Raw genomic sequence first — 17,984 nt, 5'->3', positions numbered from 1 at the left:
TATATATGAGTAATACTACATATAGTCGTGAAGTGCGTAAATACCATACAATCGTTTTGAAAAAAAATGAGGTCTACTATTAAAATTTTTTTTTTTCCATGTGAGTCCTCTATTTATTCATGTTTTTAAAGTAATTGTATGGCGCTTATATACTCACGATTGCAACTATAATTTCTCATATAACTTTAAAAGTACTGAAATTAATATTTTGAACTACCACATTTAATATGCTCTCTCTCTCTCTCTCTACAAACATTTATGTATATATATAAGAGAAATACTCTAGCTACAAAGTGGTTACACAAAAGTAATCTCACAAATTGATGCGGCTTGATGTGGTTTGTCAGATTATAAATCTACTTTTATTGTAAAACAGATCTAACGGATCATATGAAGACACGTTTGTTTGTGGAATTACTTTTGTATAATCCCTTTGTGATTATAGCATTCCTTTATATATAATATATGTATACATATGCACACACCTTTCGTTAGTTTTCTTTCTAATGATGAATTTTCTCATTCATTTATCGCTCAAATTAATACTAAAAATGGTATATTGTTCATTTTCTAACCATCTATTTAAGAAGAATAAATCAATTTGTGGGTTCAAAAAACTAGTTTTTTTTTTCTTTTTTTCTTTTTTTAGCTCAAAAGGAGAGGTGGGGGCAACCAGTGTAGGTACCATTTCTGGGTGTGACCATAGGAGCCCATCTTCGTTGTGGAATATCCGGTTTGAGCCATAGCTACTGCCCAATAGGCGAGCCCGTCATCACAGCACCACCAAGATGTCAGCCAGTCCAACACCCATCCCATAGACTCTTGGTTAGGCACTACTTCCGAAAGCGGTTTCGACTTATGCCGGACTCAAACTCCTGACCTCAAAACTAGTTACTTGCATAGTTATATATTTTATGAATAAATATAGATAGAAGTTACTGTTGGGAGTAACCATTTTGTATACATGATGTGGCATCATCTAGACCACACATCTCTCAAGTCTAAAATAAAAAAGTAGAGAACTAAAAGTAGCCATGTAGTGAGTACAAAGTGTGCATTGCTACAATGACTTCTCTCTAGCATTACTCATATTTTATATCATACGTTGATACTTTTCCACTTAAGAAGGAGATTATTCAATAATTCAATCCCTAGTTTATTATATTGCTTATTAGATCATTAATAATGAAAACAGAAAAAAAAAAAGCTTTATAATTAAGAGTAATGCTACGTATAGTGGTGGAGTGAGCAAATGCCGCACAATCATTTTAAAAAAGAATAGGAGTTTACTATTTAAAAATAACTTTTTTTTCATATAACTTCTGTATTTATTTTTATTTTTTTTAAAAAAATACGAATGTAAATATCATCTCTGTAATTTCGGAAATTAAACAATAGTACTACGTACTTAAGTAACAGGCGCAGAACATTAAAGTGTGCGACTGCGCGTTGTCTCATATATATATACCTACGTAGGGTAAGGGTCATTGAATGAGGTGTCTCTTGGTTTCTCTCTCTTTCTATATAAGGCCATGTGATCTAGGGTTTTTTTAGAAGATGAGAATATGAGTTTGGTTTCTTTCTTGGTGAGTCCAATATTGCTTATTTTTAAACCCGCCCCCCCCTTCTCTCTCTCTCTCTCTGAGGTTTGGTTTTTTCTGAGTTATGTCAAAGGGAAAAGTTCACAGAGATTGCGTTTGAGAGAGATTTCAATGAATTTATTAGGGTGGGGAGCAGTGTGTGTGTGTGTGTGTGTTTGTTGGACTAGCGAGTTAGCTAGCTAGGCGTCTTTCCCAGCCATATAATTTGCCGATCGATCGGTATTGTCTGAAATATATGTACGTTGAATCGAGGGGTCAAGGTTTATGGGAATGTTGTTTGGCTCGAGGGCATGTTGGTGATGTTAAATCTTTGAGGTTTTTTGAGACTTTTGAGTCTCCAGAAAAACAAAAAAGATCTTCACAGATTTATTATAAGCCTATGTGATCTCGGACCAGGCTTCATTCCCGTGAACCGATTACCATCCTCAGATCTCTTTCCCTTCATCTTTCAACGTGATGATGCAGCTGATGATCATGAAGGTAATCGAGGGTACTGTGGAAATCTCTCTCTCTCTCTCTCTCTCTCTGAACTTGGACTTTGCATGCAATATATTTCAATTTTCAACCACTTGTCAAAAATGCTAAGAAACAAGTTCAGACGATGCCATTTGACTTTCACCTTTTTCTGACTTCGTAATCGTTTCACCTTTTTTTGTGTTGACCATGGCTATGTTCTCTCTCTCTCTCTCTCTAATAAACACTAAAGAAACAGGCCGAGATTTGGTGCAATGATTTTTGCTTTCCAAAACAAAAAAAAAAAAAAAAAAAAAGTGGCCGGATAGCTTAATGTTTTAGTTCCAAATGATAAGAGGAAAGGATTGCTTTCTCTGAAAGGCCGCAAAATGGTTATTAATGGTCAAGATAGAAGGGTACGGTGGCATATATTGTGGAGCCTAATAAATTTGAAATTCTGTGTATGATCATTCGATCAGGTTTTCAGGCATCTTTTGGTTTTTAACCTACGTACCCAGCTACAGTTTTAGCCTTTTTTTTTTTTTTTTTCCAATTTTTTATTTGCAGTTGCAGCCAGTAATTATTTAAACTCCATCCAGGTAGACAGTTTTAGTTCTCTCTTCCTGCAGGTATATAGAATTCTTTGTATATCTGAATGCTGAGCACTTAGATAAACAAATCATAATATATATATATATATATATATATATATATATATATAATGGTAGCAGGTTTTGTTTTTGAACAAGATGGTAGCATATATCCATGAAGGCACTCATGAAGATCACGATGATCAGACTTGTGGAGGATTTGGAAAATATGGAAAAGATACATTTTTTTTGTCCTTATTTATATATAATATTCTTTTTATTTTTTTGTCCATTTTTTTTTTATTTCTTTGGGATAGAGAGGGATCAGATGAATTACATGATGATTTAAATTACTAGATTAAAAACGCGTTGTATTAATTCGCATGGTTTTCAAGATTTCTGATCATTATAAATATATATATATATATATATGAAAAAAAAGGAATATTATTAAAAGGAAATTAATTAATTCCGTTATGAAGGAAGTTTCTAGTACTATTAGTGATCATGAATGAATGAATAGGAAGCACGATGAGAAGTTAAAGGCATTAAAGGAGATAGAATTAGCACCAAGCTCATGTACTTATTTTGCATGCCCTAGCAGCCAGAAAAGGACGTTGCATGTGATCTTTTTGGCTTATTTGCTTTATAATTTTCTGAATGAATTAAATAGTATGATCTGTATATTTATTGGCCAAAAGCATGGGTTTGGTAAACATCTAATTGAAACTCAATTTTTTTTTTTTTTTTCGATGAAGGGGGTGGGAGGTTTCGAACTCAGATTTTCTATTTGGAGATCTGGTTCATATATATGTTATCATGCCATCAGACTCTTGTCTAATTGGAACTCAATTGATCAATCATAAGCGATCGTGCTTCTTCTACAAAGATGAAGTTTTTCCAATTTGTATATATATATATATATATATATATATATAGATAGTTATAATCGCATGCAAATGCAAATAAATAATTAAAGAGTAGTGACTTATAATGTACTTGTAATTTCACTTACAATTTTATGTACTTGACTCATTTTATCATTTTTATTTTTAAATTTGAATTACAGATTTCATAATCTTTAGATGGCAGAACATTTCTAGTAGATGCCATTTTTTAGGGGAGAGTGTAGAACCTGCAGGAAGTTATTCTCTTAAAATCGTGTATTTTTTTTTTAATTTTTTCTTAATGAATATTAAAATAGTGGTTAAAAAATTAAATAAAGAATATAAAAAAAACTTCAACTAACGGTACGGTAAACTCTCTGGACATGAGCATGTTAGTGCCATCCTTTTTCTAAATCAACTTGCTTGGTAGTATACATACGTGCAATATCCACCAGCTGATCAATTTCACGTGATGATGACTCGATCAGATCTAATAATTACCCAATTTACCAGCCGAAACAATAAGTAACAGTACCTATATATATTTGCATTAATTAAATGAGTAGTACTACTTTATTATCATTTGTTTCGTTGTCTCACATAAATCAGGTTTTTATTACCTAGCTACCTAGCTAGCTAGGATATATTAATGATCTTATCTCAGAGAAAATTTCTATTCGACAACCATACATCACAACGAAAAATAAAATAAATAAAAAATACTCACATCATCAAGTATATAGTATAAAACTGTTGAATAGAATAATTTGATAGTCTGGAAAATTATCAAATTACCAGTACTACTAGCTAGATTGGCTATATGTATATAATAATCTACCCTTGAGAGGATATATAATATGGTTAATGGTAGGGTTACTACCATTTTACTAACTATTTACTATTTATATATAGTGTCTTTTTTTAACATCCTTAATCATTAAGAAAAAAATAAAAAAATATAATTTTATTAATAGTTACTTCCTTAACTATTAAGTAAAATTAAAAAAAAAATACAGAAAGAATAGGAAATAAGTAGTAAGAGAATAATAACCCTATCATTTTCCATAAAATATTACATCAGCAGTATAATTTGTAGATCAACTAAACCCAACGTGTTTCATAAGTCAAATCCACAATGTTGAAGAAAAACTAAATCATATACAGGACATCCATGATCTCCATCAAGAGAGAGGCCGGGAGAAAGTTGTAAAACCATAAATTTTTAAGATTGTTCATCCGGACCGGGTAAAAACACGGCCGGGTTTGAAATCTAGATAATCAGGTTTCCGGTTATCCGGATTTCGGTTACAAGTTTTGGACTGGATAGACAGATGGTAGTACTATGTCTCTCTTAAGTTCTCTCTTCCTGCAGGTATATGGAATTCTTTGTATATATGAAGGCTGAGTACTTAAATAAACAGATCAGAAGATCATATATGAAAGGGAGGATCATCGTGATCATATCTAATATAATGGCTGGCATGCTAGCTAGCAGGGTTTGTTTTTTAACAAGATGGTAGCAGCCATGAAGGCACTCATGCATGAAGATCACGATGATCAGACTTGTGGAGGATTTGGAAAACATGGAAAAGATACATTTTTTTTTGTCCTTATTTATATTCTTTTATATTTTTTTTATGCACTTTTCTTTTTTCTTTGGGATAGAGAGGGATCAGATGAATTACATGATGATTTAAATTACTAGATTAAAAACGCGTTGTATTTAATTTGCATGGTTTTCGAGATTTCTGATCATTATAAATATATGAAAAAAAAGAATATTATTAAAATGAAATTAATTAATTCCATTATGAAGGAAGTTTCTAGTACTAGTAGTGATGAATGAATGAGTAGGAAGCACGATGAAAAGTTAAAGGCATTAAATGAGATAGAATTAGCACCAAGCTCATGTACTTATTTTGCATGCCTCATGAGCGGCCAGAAAAGGACGTTGCATGTGATCTTTTTGGCTTATTTGCTTTATAATTTCTAAATGAATTAAATAGTATGATCTGTATATTTATTGGCCAAAAGCATGGGTTTGGTAAACATCTAATTGAAACTCTTTTTTCTTTTTTTATAGAGGGGTATCCCAAGTTTTTTATTTGGAGAATCGGGTCATATGCTATCAGGTTATCAGACTCTTGACTAATTAATGGAACTCAATTCATCATTCACGAGCGCTCATGCATTTTCTGCAAAGATGAAGTTTTTTCAATTTGTATATATAGAAATAGTTATATAGAGATAGTTATATACGCACGCAAATGCAAATAAATAATTAAAGAGTAGTGACTTATGTACTTATAAATTCACTTTCAATTTTATGTACTTGACTCATTTTATCATTTTTATTTTTAAATTTAAATTTTGAATTTCATAATCTTCAGCATATTGTCATATTAATAACTAATACGTCAATATGTTTTGTTATGTAAGTACAAATAGCATTATGCATAATTAAATACACGATTACCTTTACTCAAAATAACAACAACAACAAAAATATAATAATAATGATCCTCACGTACAAAATCTTGATTCGTTATGTATTGAATAAAGAAGGAAGAAGGAAAGGTGAAAGAAAAATTCTATTTATAAGTCGTTGACATGGCAAGATTTGATTTGTAAGAAAAGTTTAAAATTTAAATTTCCTACAAATCAAGTCTTTCCAATTAGCACACTATTATGATTATCATGCAAATTGATGAGTATCATTGTTTCATCATATCTAAACTTTGATTCTTATCAAATAAAATGATTTGTAGATAAGTAAAATGTAATAAATATATTTTTATAAATATTGTTAAAAAGACTCCAAGCTTTAGATTTTCAGTAGTAACCAATTGGAGATGTGGTAACCTGCATTTTTTTTAAAAGAAAATGCTGAATGAATCCATGAGTTTGCCCCCTCAATTAGGGGTGGGCAGCGGGGCCCTACACCCCACTGCCCCACCCTTGTTCGCCCCGCCTTGCATTTAGCCCCCTAGTGGGGGCAGGGGCCGGTAGGGCCCAATCCCGCCCGCACCTCTTTTTTTTTTTAATATAAATATATAAATATTTATTATTTTTATTTCATATAAATATAGTAATGTGTATTGAGTAGAACTTTTATTTAATACTTTATGTAAGTTATAGTGTAATAGGGTGACTCTTTTATAGATTGTTTTGACAATACAAGTCTCACACTTAAGAAATGTGACTCTTATTTTACACTACAACTTACACAAAATATGTAATAGCCAATCTGAAAACTACATAATTTTTAAAATATAGTAATATTTACAAATTTAAATTTATAATTTGAGTCCCCACATATGTTTTTGATTACTTTTGAATTTAGAAATAATTTTTTAGCCTAGAGGAATGTAGTACATTATAAAGTGGGCTGGGGCTGGGAGGGGGCTACACTGCACTATATGGTACGGGTAGCACCCCTACTCTCAATCTTATTGCTCATGCATTTTATTTTATTTTTTACTTAATGATTAAAAAAGTTAATCACTATTAGTAAAATTTTATATTTTTTTAATTTTTTCTTAATGACTAATAAAATAATGTTTAAAAAAATTAAATATAAAATATAAAAAAAATTCCAACTAAAGCGTTAAACTCTGGAGGGCATGTTAGTACCATCCTTTTTTCTAAACCAGCTTGTTTCGTAGTACGTATGTGCAATATCCACCGGCTCAATTTCAGATGATGACTCGATCAGATCTAATAATTACCAGCCGAAACATATAGTGAGGTACCTATATATTTGCATTACATGAGTAGTACTTTATTATTATAATTTGTTTCATTGTCTCACATAAATCACGATTTTATTATCACTTAGCTACCTATTTAGGATATATTAATGATCTTATCTCAAAGAAAAGTTCCATTCAACAACTCTACATCATACACGAAAAAAAATAAAAAATAAATACTCACATCATCAAGTATATGGTGTAAAACTATTGAGTAGAATAATTCGTTAGTCCAAAAAATTATCAAATTACCAGTACTACTCGATCGGCTGTACGTATATGTAAATATAAAAGTAGTTGGCTAGGATTAGATGACTAGGACAATAGAGATTTGTTTAAGTTGTTACATTGATGAGTTGGATGAATGTAAATATTTTTATATTTATCTATGAACATTTAATTTGAATAAAGTGGTTATTAGATAATGAGTCGATAAGTCAAGAGGGTGTGATCTGATGTTCGAAAGGTTAGGAGTTATCCAGTAATGGAACAGTTATCTGCCGAGAAGACTTAGCGCTAGGTGTCAACAGATGTGTCAACAGACTCGTTTCCAGTAGAGTCCTCTCATCAGCAAATTCCTATTGTGCCTCAAATTTCTAATAGACTCAATCCGTCAGCAAAATCCTACTGCAGATCAAATATTGATCAAAATATTTATGATGAAGATCTGAACTAGGTGAGTAATCTTTTGATCGTTATTTTTCAGAACTTGGAAGTATTGGAGAGTGATCCAAGTGCATGAGTATGAGAAAATTCTTGTGAAGAATTTTTTAGTATTTTTCAATTCTCTCTTTGAGTGCGTGCTTACTCCATGTCGGAGTTGAAGTGATCAAGTTCAGCCATTGGAGTTTCAGGAAGGAAGTCAATAGTTTGAAGGTTCTGGCTGCTACTGCGGTAGAAGACAAATGAGTCATTTGTCTGGTCAAGTAAGAGAGTCAAGTTACAAAGATTTTATAATTGAGAATTACTTGTAATTGATTTTCAAATAATAAGATTGACTTTCCTGAGTTTGATTGTCCCGTAGGGTTTTACTTTTGAGTAGTTCTTCAAAGAATTTCCTTTCGTAACCAAAATTGATGTTACACACTTTATTTATTCTATGTTATTACATAATTATTAAATTAATTGCATACTTGTTGGCTAACCAATTTTTTAAATAAATTGATAGATACTTCCATGACGATATATGGGCATTTGGATAATTTCAGTATACAATAATCTATCCCTGGGAGGATATATAATTTGTAGATCAACTCGGCCCAACGTGCATGCTTTATAAGTCAAATCCACAATATTCAGGACATCCATCTCCATCAAGGGAGAGAGAGAGAGTAAATTTCAGTGTTTTAAGAGCAATACAGTGGAAAACGTACGTATTGGTTCAGCATTACGTTCACATTATCATATGCAGACCCTGTCTCAATACATAAAAAATATAATATGATAATTTTTTAATTCAACGAGATTCATCTCTTGATAGATAATCTTCTATACAAAAAGTAAAAATAGAATAATCTGTTATACTTTACAATGAATGGATGTAAAAGAATTGTATGTTAGCATGCAAGGAGACAGAGCTTTGATTTCCTAGGAAACGATTATGGTGAGCAGAAAAGAACAAAGTGGTGAAGATCATCCTCTCGATCATGGCACGTCTGGGAAAACTGTCTTCAAGAAATTGATAAAACGGGAAGCATACAGCTTGGGTTCAACAGATGAGATTGTGAGGGGGTCAAATTTCAACGATTTATATCTATGCTCCAGCTTCTTTTTCAAATTGTATTCCTGCAGTATATCGATTATGCCCAAATAGAGAACAACATCATAAACCTCAGAAAGTTCAGCTTTGGAATCGACCTCATCCTGCCGAAGCTTCTGATTTGCCTGTGCTGGCATGTTAACTCCTAACTGCACACGTAGCCTGAGTAAAAATGTAATTATATATAGCTGTTAATTATATATATAGATTGAAATAGATGACATTTATATGCCTGATATTTAAATAAGTGCTGTAGAAATCGTAGTGTTGAGAGTGGCGATACGCGCCACAAGATATGAGAAACAAATACATCTATGACTGCATGGATATGATGAACCAAAGCTGCAACTGTTTAGCAGCGTGTCTTGTTACTGAAAGAGAGAGTTGCAGTGTGTAGCAGCAAAAATTGATAATGATCATAGGAGTTACCTCCCAGTACCAGGCAGTAAAAGATCAACTTCCTTGTCACCTAAAGAATATGCTCTCAACGTACTTCCTCTGATGTGAGGACCTGGAACTGTGCTGACAGAGCTGGGTTCATGGGTTACTAGTAGCAGACTTTTTGAACGAGTAGGGGGTTTTCCTCGCGAAATTGCTCCTGTTGGACATGGAACATAAGCTTGAAAGTGAAAGCTAATTAATAATACCTAAAAGTTCTGAAGCAGAAACCAAAAAAAGTTCAAAGATATAGTGTCTTTCACACATGCACTCAAGTCCACACACACCCGATCTCATTATTTTGCAAGACTAAAAGGAACTATTCCTGTCTACCGCGCATTATGTTTTCTTCCCTTAATCTCTTCCTTGGATTTTCACTGGATTACTCCAAATCATAAACCAACTCATTCTTTAAATTAACAAAATATAAATATGAGTCCCGAAACCCCAAGTTGTTGGAGTGCACAGCAGGAGAATAAAACCAATATATGATGCGTGCAAAACATACACAAGTACAAATTTCTAGTAGTTGTTGCCAATTGTAAATCCTCTAGGGGGATCAAATTTCATAATTTAAATATAAGAACATAGGCAGTTAATGATGAAGTTTTCATAGCAATTTTAGACTGGCAAGTAACTTGCACTCATAACCACAATATTCCTCTCCCATAAGTGAGATGACTAACAAAATGTCCTTATTTCTCAGAATGAAAAAGAAGTAACTCTTCAAGCCGTGATCTCACCCATCACCCCCATATACCATACCAGAAACGAGCAAGTAACTTTTTAAACATTTTCTGACATATAACTGCAACGAATATCTCTGCAGGACAACTAGAGATTTAAATGACATTGAGAAAGCCAAAGGATGTTAAAAAAAAAATGCAATCAAGGGCATAAGTTAAACAAATCCAAGTTTAACTAACAAAATGTTCATGAGAAAGAAATATCTACCATCACCAGGAGGGAAACTCTCGTGATGGTGAATTGCACTGGTATTTTCTATGAGAGGCTTCAGGTGCTCTGGAGCTCTAAAGTGTAATCCCAACAGAAGGCTATAATCAATGATCTGCAGTGATTCTAAGAACATACAGTCCATAGAAATTTGTCTGCAGAAGAGGAAAAGATAATTATACCGAAAATCAGAGGAACATACACTATACTATTGCAGGTCATATGAAAAAAATCTTGAAAAGAGAAACAAACATAGGGGGCAGAGGGAAGATGAGTCCCATTCTCATACAATAAAGTTGAATGTCTAATCAGTACAAGTCTTAGAGTTTTGAGCCAGAGCAATGTGGGCTTCAACTGAATTAACCATAACAAACAGCCTTGGAGTTTTATAGAAGCAAGAGCAATTTTAAAGCATGATTATATCGGAACTCTGAGCAAGTTTGTTTGCTCAAAGATCAAACTTATTACTCTAGTAATTTTCGTAGGCATTTTCAGTAAGAAAGTTTTTTTATAAAGCTAATTGGCTACTGTGAAGCCATTTTAAGCAATTCAATAAGCCTTGGAAAACCAGAGAGAGAAAGAGGGAGAGAGTAAAAGATTTTAGCTAACGCTAAAGAACTGACCTAGAAACAACAGGTAACATCAGCAAACCAGAGCGCAGAGTATATACCTTTCAATGTTCTCCTAAGTCTTGCTATCATATCTATTAGTTGTAAGGGATCGGATCACTCACTAGTAGGTTATAAAATCGAAGTTTACATCACAATTTCAAAACAAAGGAACTTACCCAAAAAGGGATTCCCGTAATAATTTGTCCATATGAAATTCATATGATAAATCAAGATCTTTCAATGTGGTAGTCTCATCAATTTTATCTTCATCTGTAAATCTTCCTTGATATGATCCTTTCAAATCATAACGACGGTGAATTTGTAGTTCTGTGCAAAACATATTCCCCATGACCACAAAGCGTACCTAACAGCAAAATGATCAAAGATTCATATTAAAAATAAGTGACCTACATAACCAAAAGGAAATACGAGCCATATGGCGTGATAAGAGATACCTTTTTTCCACCTATTAATGTTATCCTGTAGAGCCCAAAATATTTTGTTATCAGAGTGTTCTCATATTTTCCTACATGACGATAATAGTAAGGAAGCATCTTGAGTAGAGCCTACAAAAAAGAGAAAAAAAACATTATAGTCATGGTTAACGCCATTGCTGAACAAGAGGAACAATCAAATAAAGTTGAATAATTTGTTAAGTTAAATTTCTATTCAAAAACATGTACTGCACAGAACAAAACTATATTATGAAATAGACACATCACGAAAAGTCTATAGTAAATCAAACAATGTCATTATCGTAACCATTGACAACAACAGAAGAGATAAAAGGGAAAAACTCACTTAGTGTATGCAACACCACCAATATCAACTCAGATCACGTTTCCTGTTAACCCAATGGCTTATCCCCACCAATACACATCAAAGGCATCTAAAATTTTGAAATACTTAATGGTATTCGCAACAAAGTTATGAGAAAGACAGGCTGCACTAGCGTTAGCAGGGTATGAGCAGCTGGTATTCCTCACCAACAAAATTTTTATCATGACCAAATTCAAATATGACTTGAAAATCATTGCTTGACAGAGAGAAAAAGAAATAAAATCCAAATACTTATACTTTTTCATGCCATATTCCCTAATTCTAACCCTATGGAGTAATTTTCTTGTATGCTACAGCTGCTGGGTCAAGGTTCTCCAATTGAAAGCAGTACAGGTACCCCTAATTTTTTTTTTTTTTTTTTTTTTTTTTTTTTTTTTTTTTTTTTTTTTTTATAGAAGTAAAAATTTTCTTGATAGAACTAGGCAAATGCCCAAGTATACAGGATGTATACAAGAAGGTACCCCTATTTACAGTGGAGTATGATCATGCATTCGTACTAGGAAGGCTATACAGAATCAAAGAAACTCTCTTTAACAGCTCCATTTCACATTTGGCCTGAATTTATAAATTTAAACTAAAAAATCAAGTAGGAAGCGATAAAAATATTTCAATTCTTTGAGAGGGGCAAATATAAAGAAGCATGAGTAAACTGAAACCAGGTCCTCCATAATCATAAGAAAATACAACGGGTTCTGCCTCTAAGGTTGTGCAGCGAAATGGAAGATCTTCAGAGTCACAGAAATCAGCAAACAGGTAAGTAGATTGGTTGACGTGCTTGGGATTTGAAACACAAAGAACAGATAAAATATAAAATAATTTGGAAGTTTGCAAGTGTTCAAACCTTCAGTTCTGATTTTTTTAATGTCTTGATCACAAATCTGTCATCATGAGAAAGATAGAAGATACTGCCACTTTTACCCGAAGAAGCAAGCTCCCTCAGACCATCATCACCACACATGGACATCATGTACTCCGCCGCATCTAACTTGAACATCTCCCTCAAATTCCTGTAAATGTAGTTTTATTCTTCAAACAGGGTGTTTGGCCATTTTTAATGCACTTGCAACTGACGATACTGTTTGAGGAATCATTCAAAAAAGAATAATGCCTTGAAGCGTAATCCAGTTATGATCTAAAAAGCATCAGACCATAGAGAAACTACTTGGTGCTTTGAGAAAAGTCATGAATATTTTTGTTTTCAATCTTAATGACAAAATCCTCATGCTATCTACAAACTCATATTAACTAAATTATTCACAAGATCACTTCCTATAACAAATTATTCATCGGTGTACAGAAGCATTCTTTATTTTTGTTTTTTTTATTTTTGATAAGTAGTGGTCAGGAGTATTCTAAGTGATCATAAAATAAAAAGTAATTTCGCAGAGACAAAAAGGAATGAAAGTAGACAATAAAGGTCTATGGAAGTGGGAAGTCACATTTGAAGACAGCAGACAACTCTTCCTCCCTCATCTCTTTCTTTCTGTACATTTCAACAACTTGTGATTAGCGTTCCAGTCATCTACCCAAAGGTGATCAATGGTGTTTTGTCAGCACATTTGAATGGCATTCTATCATGTAAATTCCAAGTCATGCCGATAGATGGAATTCTCAACAATACCCTCCAAAGTCATCCCTTCCCATGGAAAGGTTGGTTTGGCAGCCAACATCGTGCAAATTTATTGAAAATGATCCCAATCTGCCTTAAGTGGCATATTTGGAGGGGCAGAATGATCAAAGTTTCAAGGATTGTGAAAAGAATACGGAAGAGCTTAAGGATTTACTCTTTAGATCCCTTTATCATTGGATGGTGGCACACTTAGGTATTTCCAGTTTTAGTTTTCACGATTTTTTTGACAATTTTTTTCTTTTCTTGATATGTGTATCTTCTGTATACTCCCAGTGCACTTGCAAGTTGCATAAGCACCTTTTCACTCTTTAATAAAATTGTCTTACTTACAAAAAATAATAATAATTATAGATGCATGATTAGTACTTGTGGAATCTAAACAAACAGAGCTTTAACCATGTAGCCCTCAAACAAAATATTAAATTGCAAGGCTCTCATTAGTTTACTCTTTCAAAAGTAAAACAACAATTACACAAAAGATTGGTAGGTACCTGAAGACCATTGGGCAATAGTCTTTCCAATAGAAATCAAAAGAATAATGTGGAGGAGTAAACTGGGAACCCTTTCTTGGAAAATACATCCATATTCTAGCTTGATCACTGAAATCAGATGACCGCACTTCACGCATAGGGACTGGTGTAATCTTGCCAACAGTGTACCTGTTAACTTTAAATAGTTAACAATTGTCATAGGCGAAGAATACAAGAATCAATTTGTACCAAAACAAAAATCCATCATATGACAGCAAAAAACCAAGATAGATCTATATCAGCCCACTCAGAACAACCCCCCCCCCCCCCCCCCCCCCCCCCCCCCCCCCCCCCCCCCCCCCCCCCCCCCCCCCAAAAAAGAAAAAAAAGAAAGCTTGGTAAGAGTGAAAGATAATCTGGCTTGATCAACCATAAACCTTGAGATTTAAGAATCATTGACAACAAATCTAATTTAAAGATTATAATTCAAATGAACTATCGTAATGTACACAGTTCACAATATGGACACTTTCTAATTAAAAGAATTTGAAGTGAAATCATTAGAAGTACACCATAGAACTTGGCTTTCTACGTGAGAGGATTCAATTGATTTACCTTATACCAAGTTGCAAATTAAGCATTAAATAATAGCTCCGATGGCCTTTGAAAACATCCAAACAAGAGCTCCTTGTTGCTTCTTTCATATTAAATTTTTTACGCTGTTTTGTTTTGCTTGATAACTCGGCATATGTCCTAATTCTCTCTTTGATTAAAACTCCTTGCACATATTCCCTTTCATAAAATAAAGTACTGTTATCTTGTGCCTCATCCTGATCTTCATAAGAGGTATGGGAAGACGTGCCTGAAGATTCATGGCATCTTAGGACCCTAGCAGGACAAAAGACTCTCCAATTTCCATTTAACAATGAACTCCTTTGTGATATTTGACCTGTACTTCGTAAAACTCCATTACTAAAAATCTTCTCAGAAAGACTGTGCTTAACACTTGGTCTTGTTACCCTGTCTTCCTCTGAGTTCAATGATGAACTGTGAGACGGAAGAAAATTTCTGTCATCACATTCGAGAGAGTAATGACACTTCTTCAAAGATGGATGTTTGCACCCAGTAGGATAGAAAGTTCCTTTTCCATCTTTTAGGCCCCTATTCCACTTTCCAAAGTAATATCCCCCATCAGCAAACCTATGTATTCCAGACCCATGTCTAAACCCATTTAACCAAAAGCCTTCAAAAACATCACCATTTACCCATTTCATAACCCCTCTACCGCACATTTTCCCACCTTTCCAATTCCCGATATATGTGTTTCCATCATTCCAACAATAGCTGCCACAGCCTTCATGTACTCCTTCCTTCCATGAACCTTCATATGTATCAGAAGTAGAATACTGCTTTTCGCCAATCCCATGCTGGACATTCATCCTCCAGGCCCCATGGTAAACGGACCCATCAGGTCCAGTAAAGGTGCCAATACCATGAAGATAGCCCCCAGAGAAATCACCCTCATATTTTGCCCCCGATGACCAAATGATTTTCCCCTTCCCTGATATTTTTCCTCCATCCCAATCCCCTTCATAAATCGTTCCATCTGACCATGTATATTTACCTTTGCCATTGGGCTGTACTCCCTCAAAATTACCACTATAGATATCTCCATTCGGAAAGACCTTCTCACCAAGTCTGAAAAAAATACAAATATATCAACCAAAATTCTATCACTGCTAATCAGAATTTTGGATAAGAAGAATGATTCATGTATGAACAGAAAGATACTCTGACTTTGGTAATGGTAGATATATGTAGAAGGAGAGAACAAGATTTACCAAGTTATTTTACCTTTGAGTGTCAGCCATTACCAGTATGCGATAAGTGATCTAGCTGATCTACATGCCTTTTACAAGTCTCGTCTCAGATACCTTTCTCGACTCTGAACAGTCATTTGAACACTGATAAGGAAATTCTTCTTTCACCTTCACTACCAATTTAAGATCGTCATGTCCAGTCGGGGATGCTGAACAAACAAGACTGATCTGGTTGGTGTAGTATTAGTAAAGAGAGGCACATCAGAGAACAACATGGCATTTAAAACGTTAAAGCATCCATCTTTTGTATGTTGCCAAATAGAATTCCACTGCTTTGCAAATCTATTATTTTCCATTTCTTCAGGGTGCTTCAAAGGCATCCAAATCTAAATTGCTTGATCCAGTTATACATTTGATCATAATAGCCGGCAATCATGTTGGATGATTGCCAGGTACGTGCATCACCACAAAAAAGAAGAGTAGCTACAAATAGTTCTTTTTCCCTCAACTGTGCTATTCATTCAACAGGTAAATTTCCAAAGTATACGCTTTAAAGACAAACCTGCCACTGTATTGACATGAATGACTCACAATTCCAATTTTTCCCTGTGACCATATCTCTATTAATATTTCTTTTGGGAAGGAAATTCCTATATATGGTTAACATCATTCGTCCATACACGCAGCTTCAAATGATTTCAGGCAAAGTTTTTGAAATAGTTACGAACAAGCATTTCTGGTCGAAAACGGGTGAAGATGGAACACAACACCCCATCCAATTGGAGCCATAATTTAATTTATTGATTCAACCAAGTTTTATACTCTCATTCATTCTACTGCCTACTTCTCGCACAGGCCATATCAAAAGCCACCACCCCCCAAAAAAAATCCACAATCTCAAACTCTCTAAATCACAAACAAACATATGTTTAAGCTCAAATTAACAGCCAAGTCTCCCAATATATAAAAGAATAATAATCAACCTCTTGAAATCAAAATAACATCACGGGGATCTAATTAGAATAAATCTTATTGTTCGTTCTCATTTCTTCGCATCAAATAAATAAACAATATTATACCTAATGAAACAAGTGATACCAGATAGAGTGATGGATTCAAGGTTGTACTTGATGAGGATAATAATCAAGTTCACAAAAAAGGAAACGAATTAAAATGAATTTTTAATTCAATAACGCATAAAAGGATTTTAGATGAGAAAACATAAACTCGCCTGAGTTAGCTTAGAACATCAATCCAAACGAGAGAGAGGAATCTCTGGTGAAGTAGACTCTAAGCAAAATGAAAAGAACAACCCACGTACAACAAACTCAGACTGAAAGAGCCACCGAATCCTTAAAAATTTATTCTTTTCCAAAATCTCAAGCCGACCACCGCCACCCCCCCCCCCCCCCCCCCCCCCCCCCCCCCCCCCCAAGTTTTTTTTTAACCAAAAAACAAATTAAAAAAGGAATCCAAGCCGACCATGTCCCATCAGATGCTCTCTGCTTGAATGGACACTTCACCTCTCTATCTCTGTTATCTCTTTCTGTCTACAGTTATGTAGTTTGAACTGTCGCGTAACGTCTAGATGATTCTCGTGCCTGTTGAGGATTCTTTGGTTGTGGCACATAAATACGTCTGAAGGGGAGAAAAAGTCCAATACAGCACATAAATATGTACAGTGGCGAACCTGGGCAGGCGTCAAACGGCATCAGAGGAAGGAGAGATCTCTGGGACCCACGTTGCGGAGCAGACAAAACTGACGTACTCGAGCTGTACCCGATTTAGGTGGGATCTGAACCATCCGCCACGAAAGGGAAAAAGGCATGGGCAGTGCCACCGGGTAAACCATTACAACATCAACATGTATTTGAATGGAAATGGCACTTGGCAGTTGGCATTAGATTAAGAGAGAGAAAGACGGAGGCTGTGGCTTGTGGGACCCATAGCCGGGCTCTGGCCTCTGTAGGGTCTCTACTCTCTTACGTTTATCCAAGATTCCAAGCTCCCCTGCCAGCCGGAAGGGCCTGACGTTCGTTAAAAAAATACATTTTTTTTTTGGTTCTGCAGGTGTCGGCAAAACTTGTCGCCTTTTCTGTAGGCATCCTTCCAAAACCACACCGAGGAATTTTTGGTAACGTTGAGTTTCACGAAACATGCATAGAAATTCTTATGTTTA

The 17,984-nt window shown here is 34.4% G+C and overlaps 1 protein-coding gene and 1 long non-coding RNA gene across 4 annotated transcripts in view; one reads left to right on the top strand and one right to left on the bottom strand.

The window, feature by feature from the left end:
* The first annotated feature begins 928 nt into the window (after positions 1–928).
* The window catches only part of LOC121258062, a 40,991-nt gene continuing 23,935 nt past the window's right edge, over positions 929–17,984 (top strand). Inside the window, exon 1 of the long non-coding RNA XR_005939321.1 lies at positions 929–1,036. This is a non-coding gene — a long non-coding RNA (uncharacterized LOC121258062). The remainder of the gene's footprint in view (positions 1,037–17,984) is intronic.
* On the bottom strand, positions 8,725–17,192 carry LOC121258059 (phosphatidylinositol 4-phosphate 5-kinase 7-like). 3 transcript variants are annotated; one of them, XM_041159407.1, is made up of 10 exons: positions 17,037–17,192; positions 15,840–16,033; positions 14,601–15,683; positions 14,007–14,174; positions 12,727–12,892; positions 11,501–11,611; positions 11,222–11,409; positions 10,435–10,589; positions 9,472–9,640; positions 8,725–9,204 (listed from the first exon to the last, which is right to left on the bottom strand). In XM_041159407.1, exons 2-10 carry the CDS (start codon positions 15,854–15,856, stop codon positions 8,928–8,930), a joined length of 2,334 nt encoding a protein of 777 aa, XP_041015341.1. In that variant the 5' UTR covers positions 15,857–16,033; positions 17,037–17,192; the 3' UTR covers positions 8,725–8,927. The 3 variants fall into 3 exon arrangements, with proteins under 3 accessions (XP_041015341.1, XP_041015344.1, XP_041015342.1); XM_041159410.1 differs by having other exon boundaries at positions 15,840–15,978; XM_041159408.1 differs by lacking the exon at positions 17,037–17,192 and adding an exon at positions 16,885–16,907.

The sequence above is a fragment of the Juglans microcarpa x Juglans regia genome, chromosome 3S (assembly GCF_004785595.1).
Source record: "Juglans microcarpa x Juglans regia isolate MS1-56 chromosome 3S, Jm3101_v1.0, whole genome shotgun sequence".
Classification (NCBI taxonomy): Eukaryota; Viridiplantae; Streptophyta; class Magnoliopsida; order Fagales; family Juglandaceae; genus Juglans; species Juglans microcarpa x Juglans regia.
This window is presented reverse-complemented; position numbering and strand designations above follow the sequence as displayed.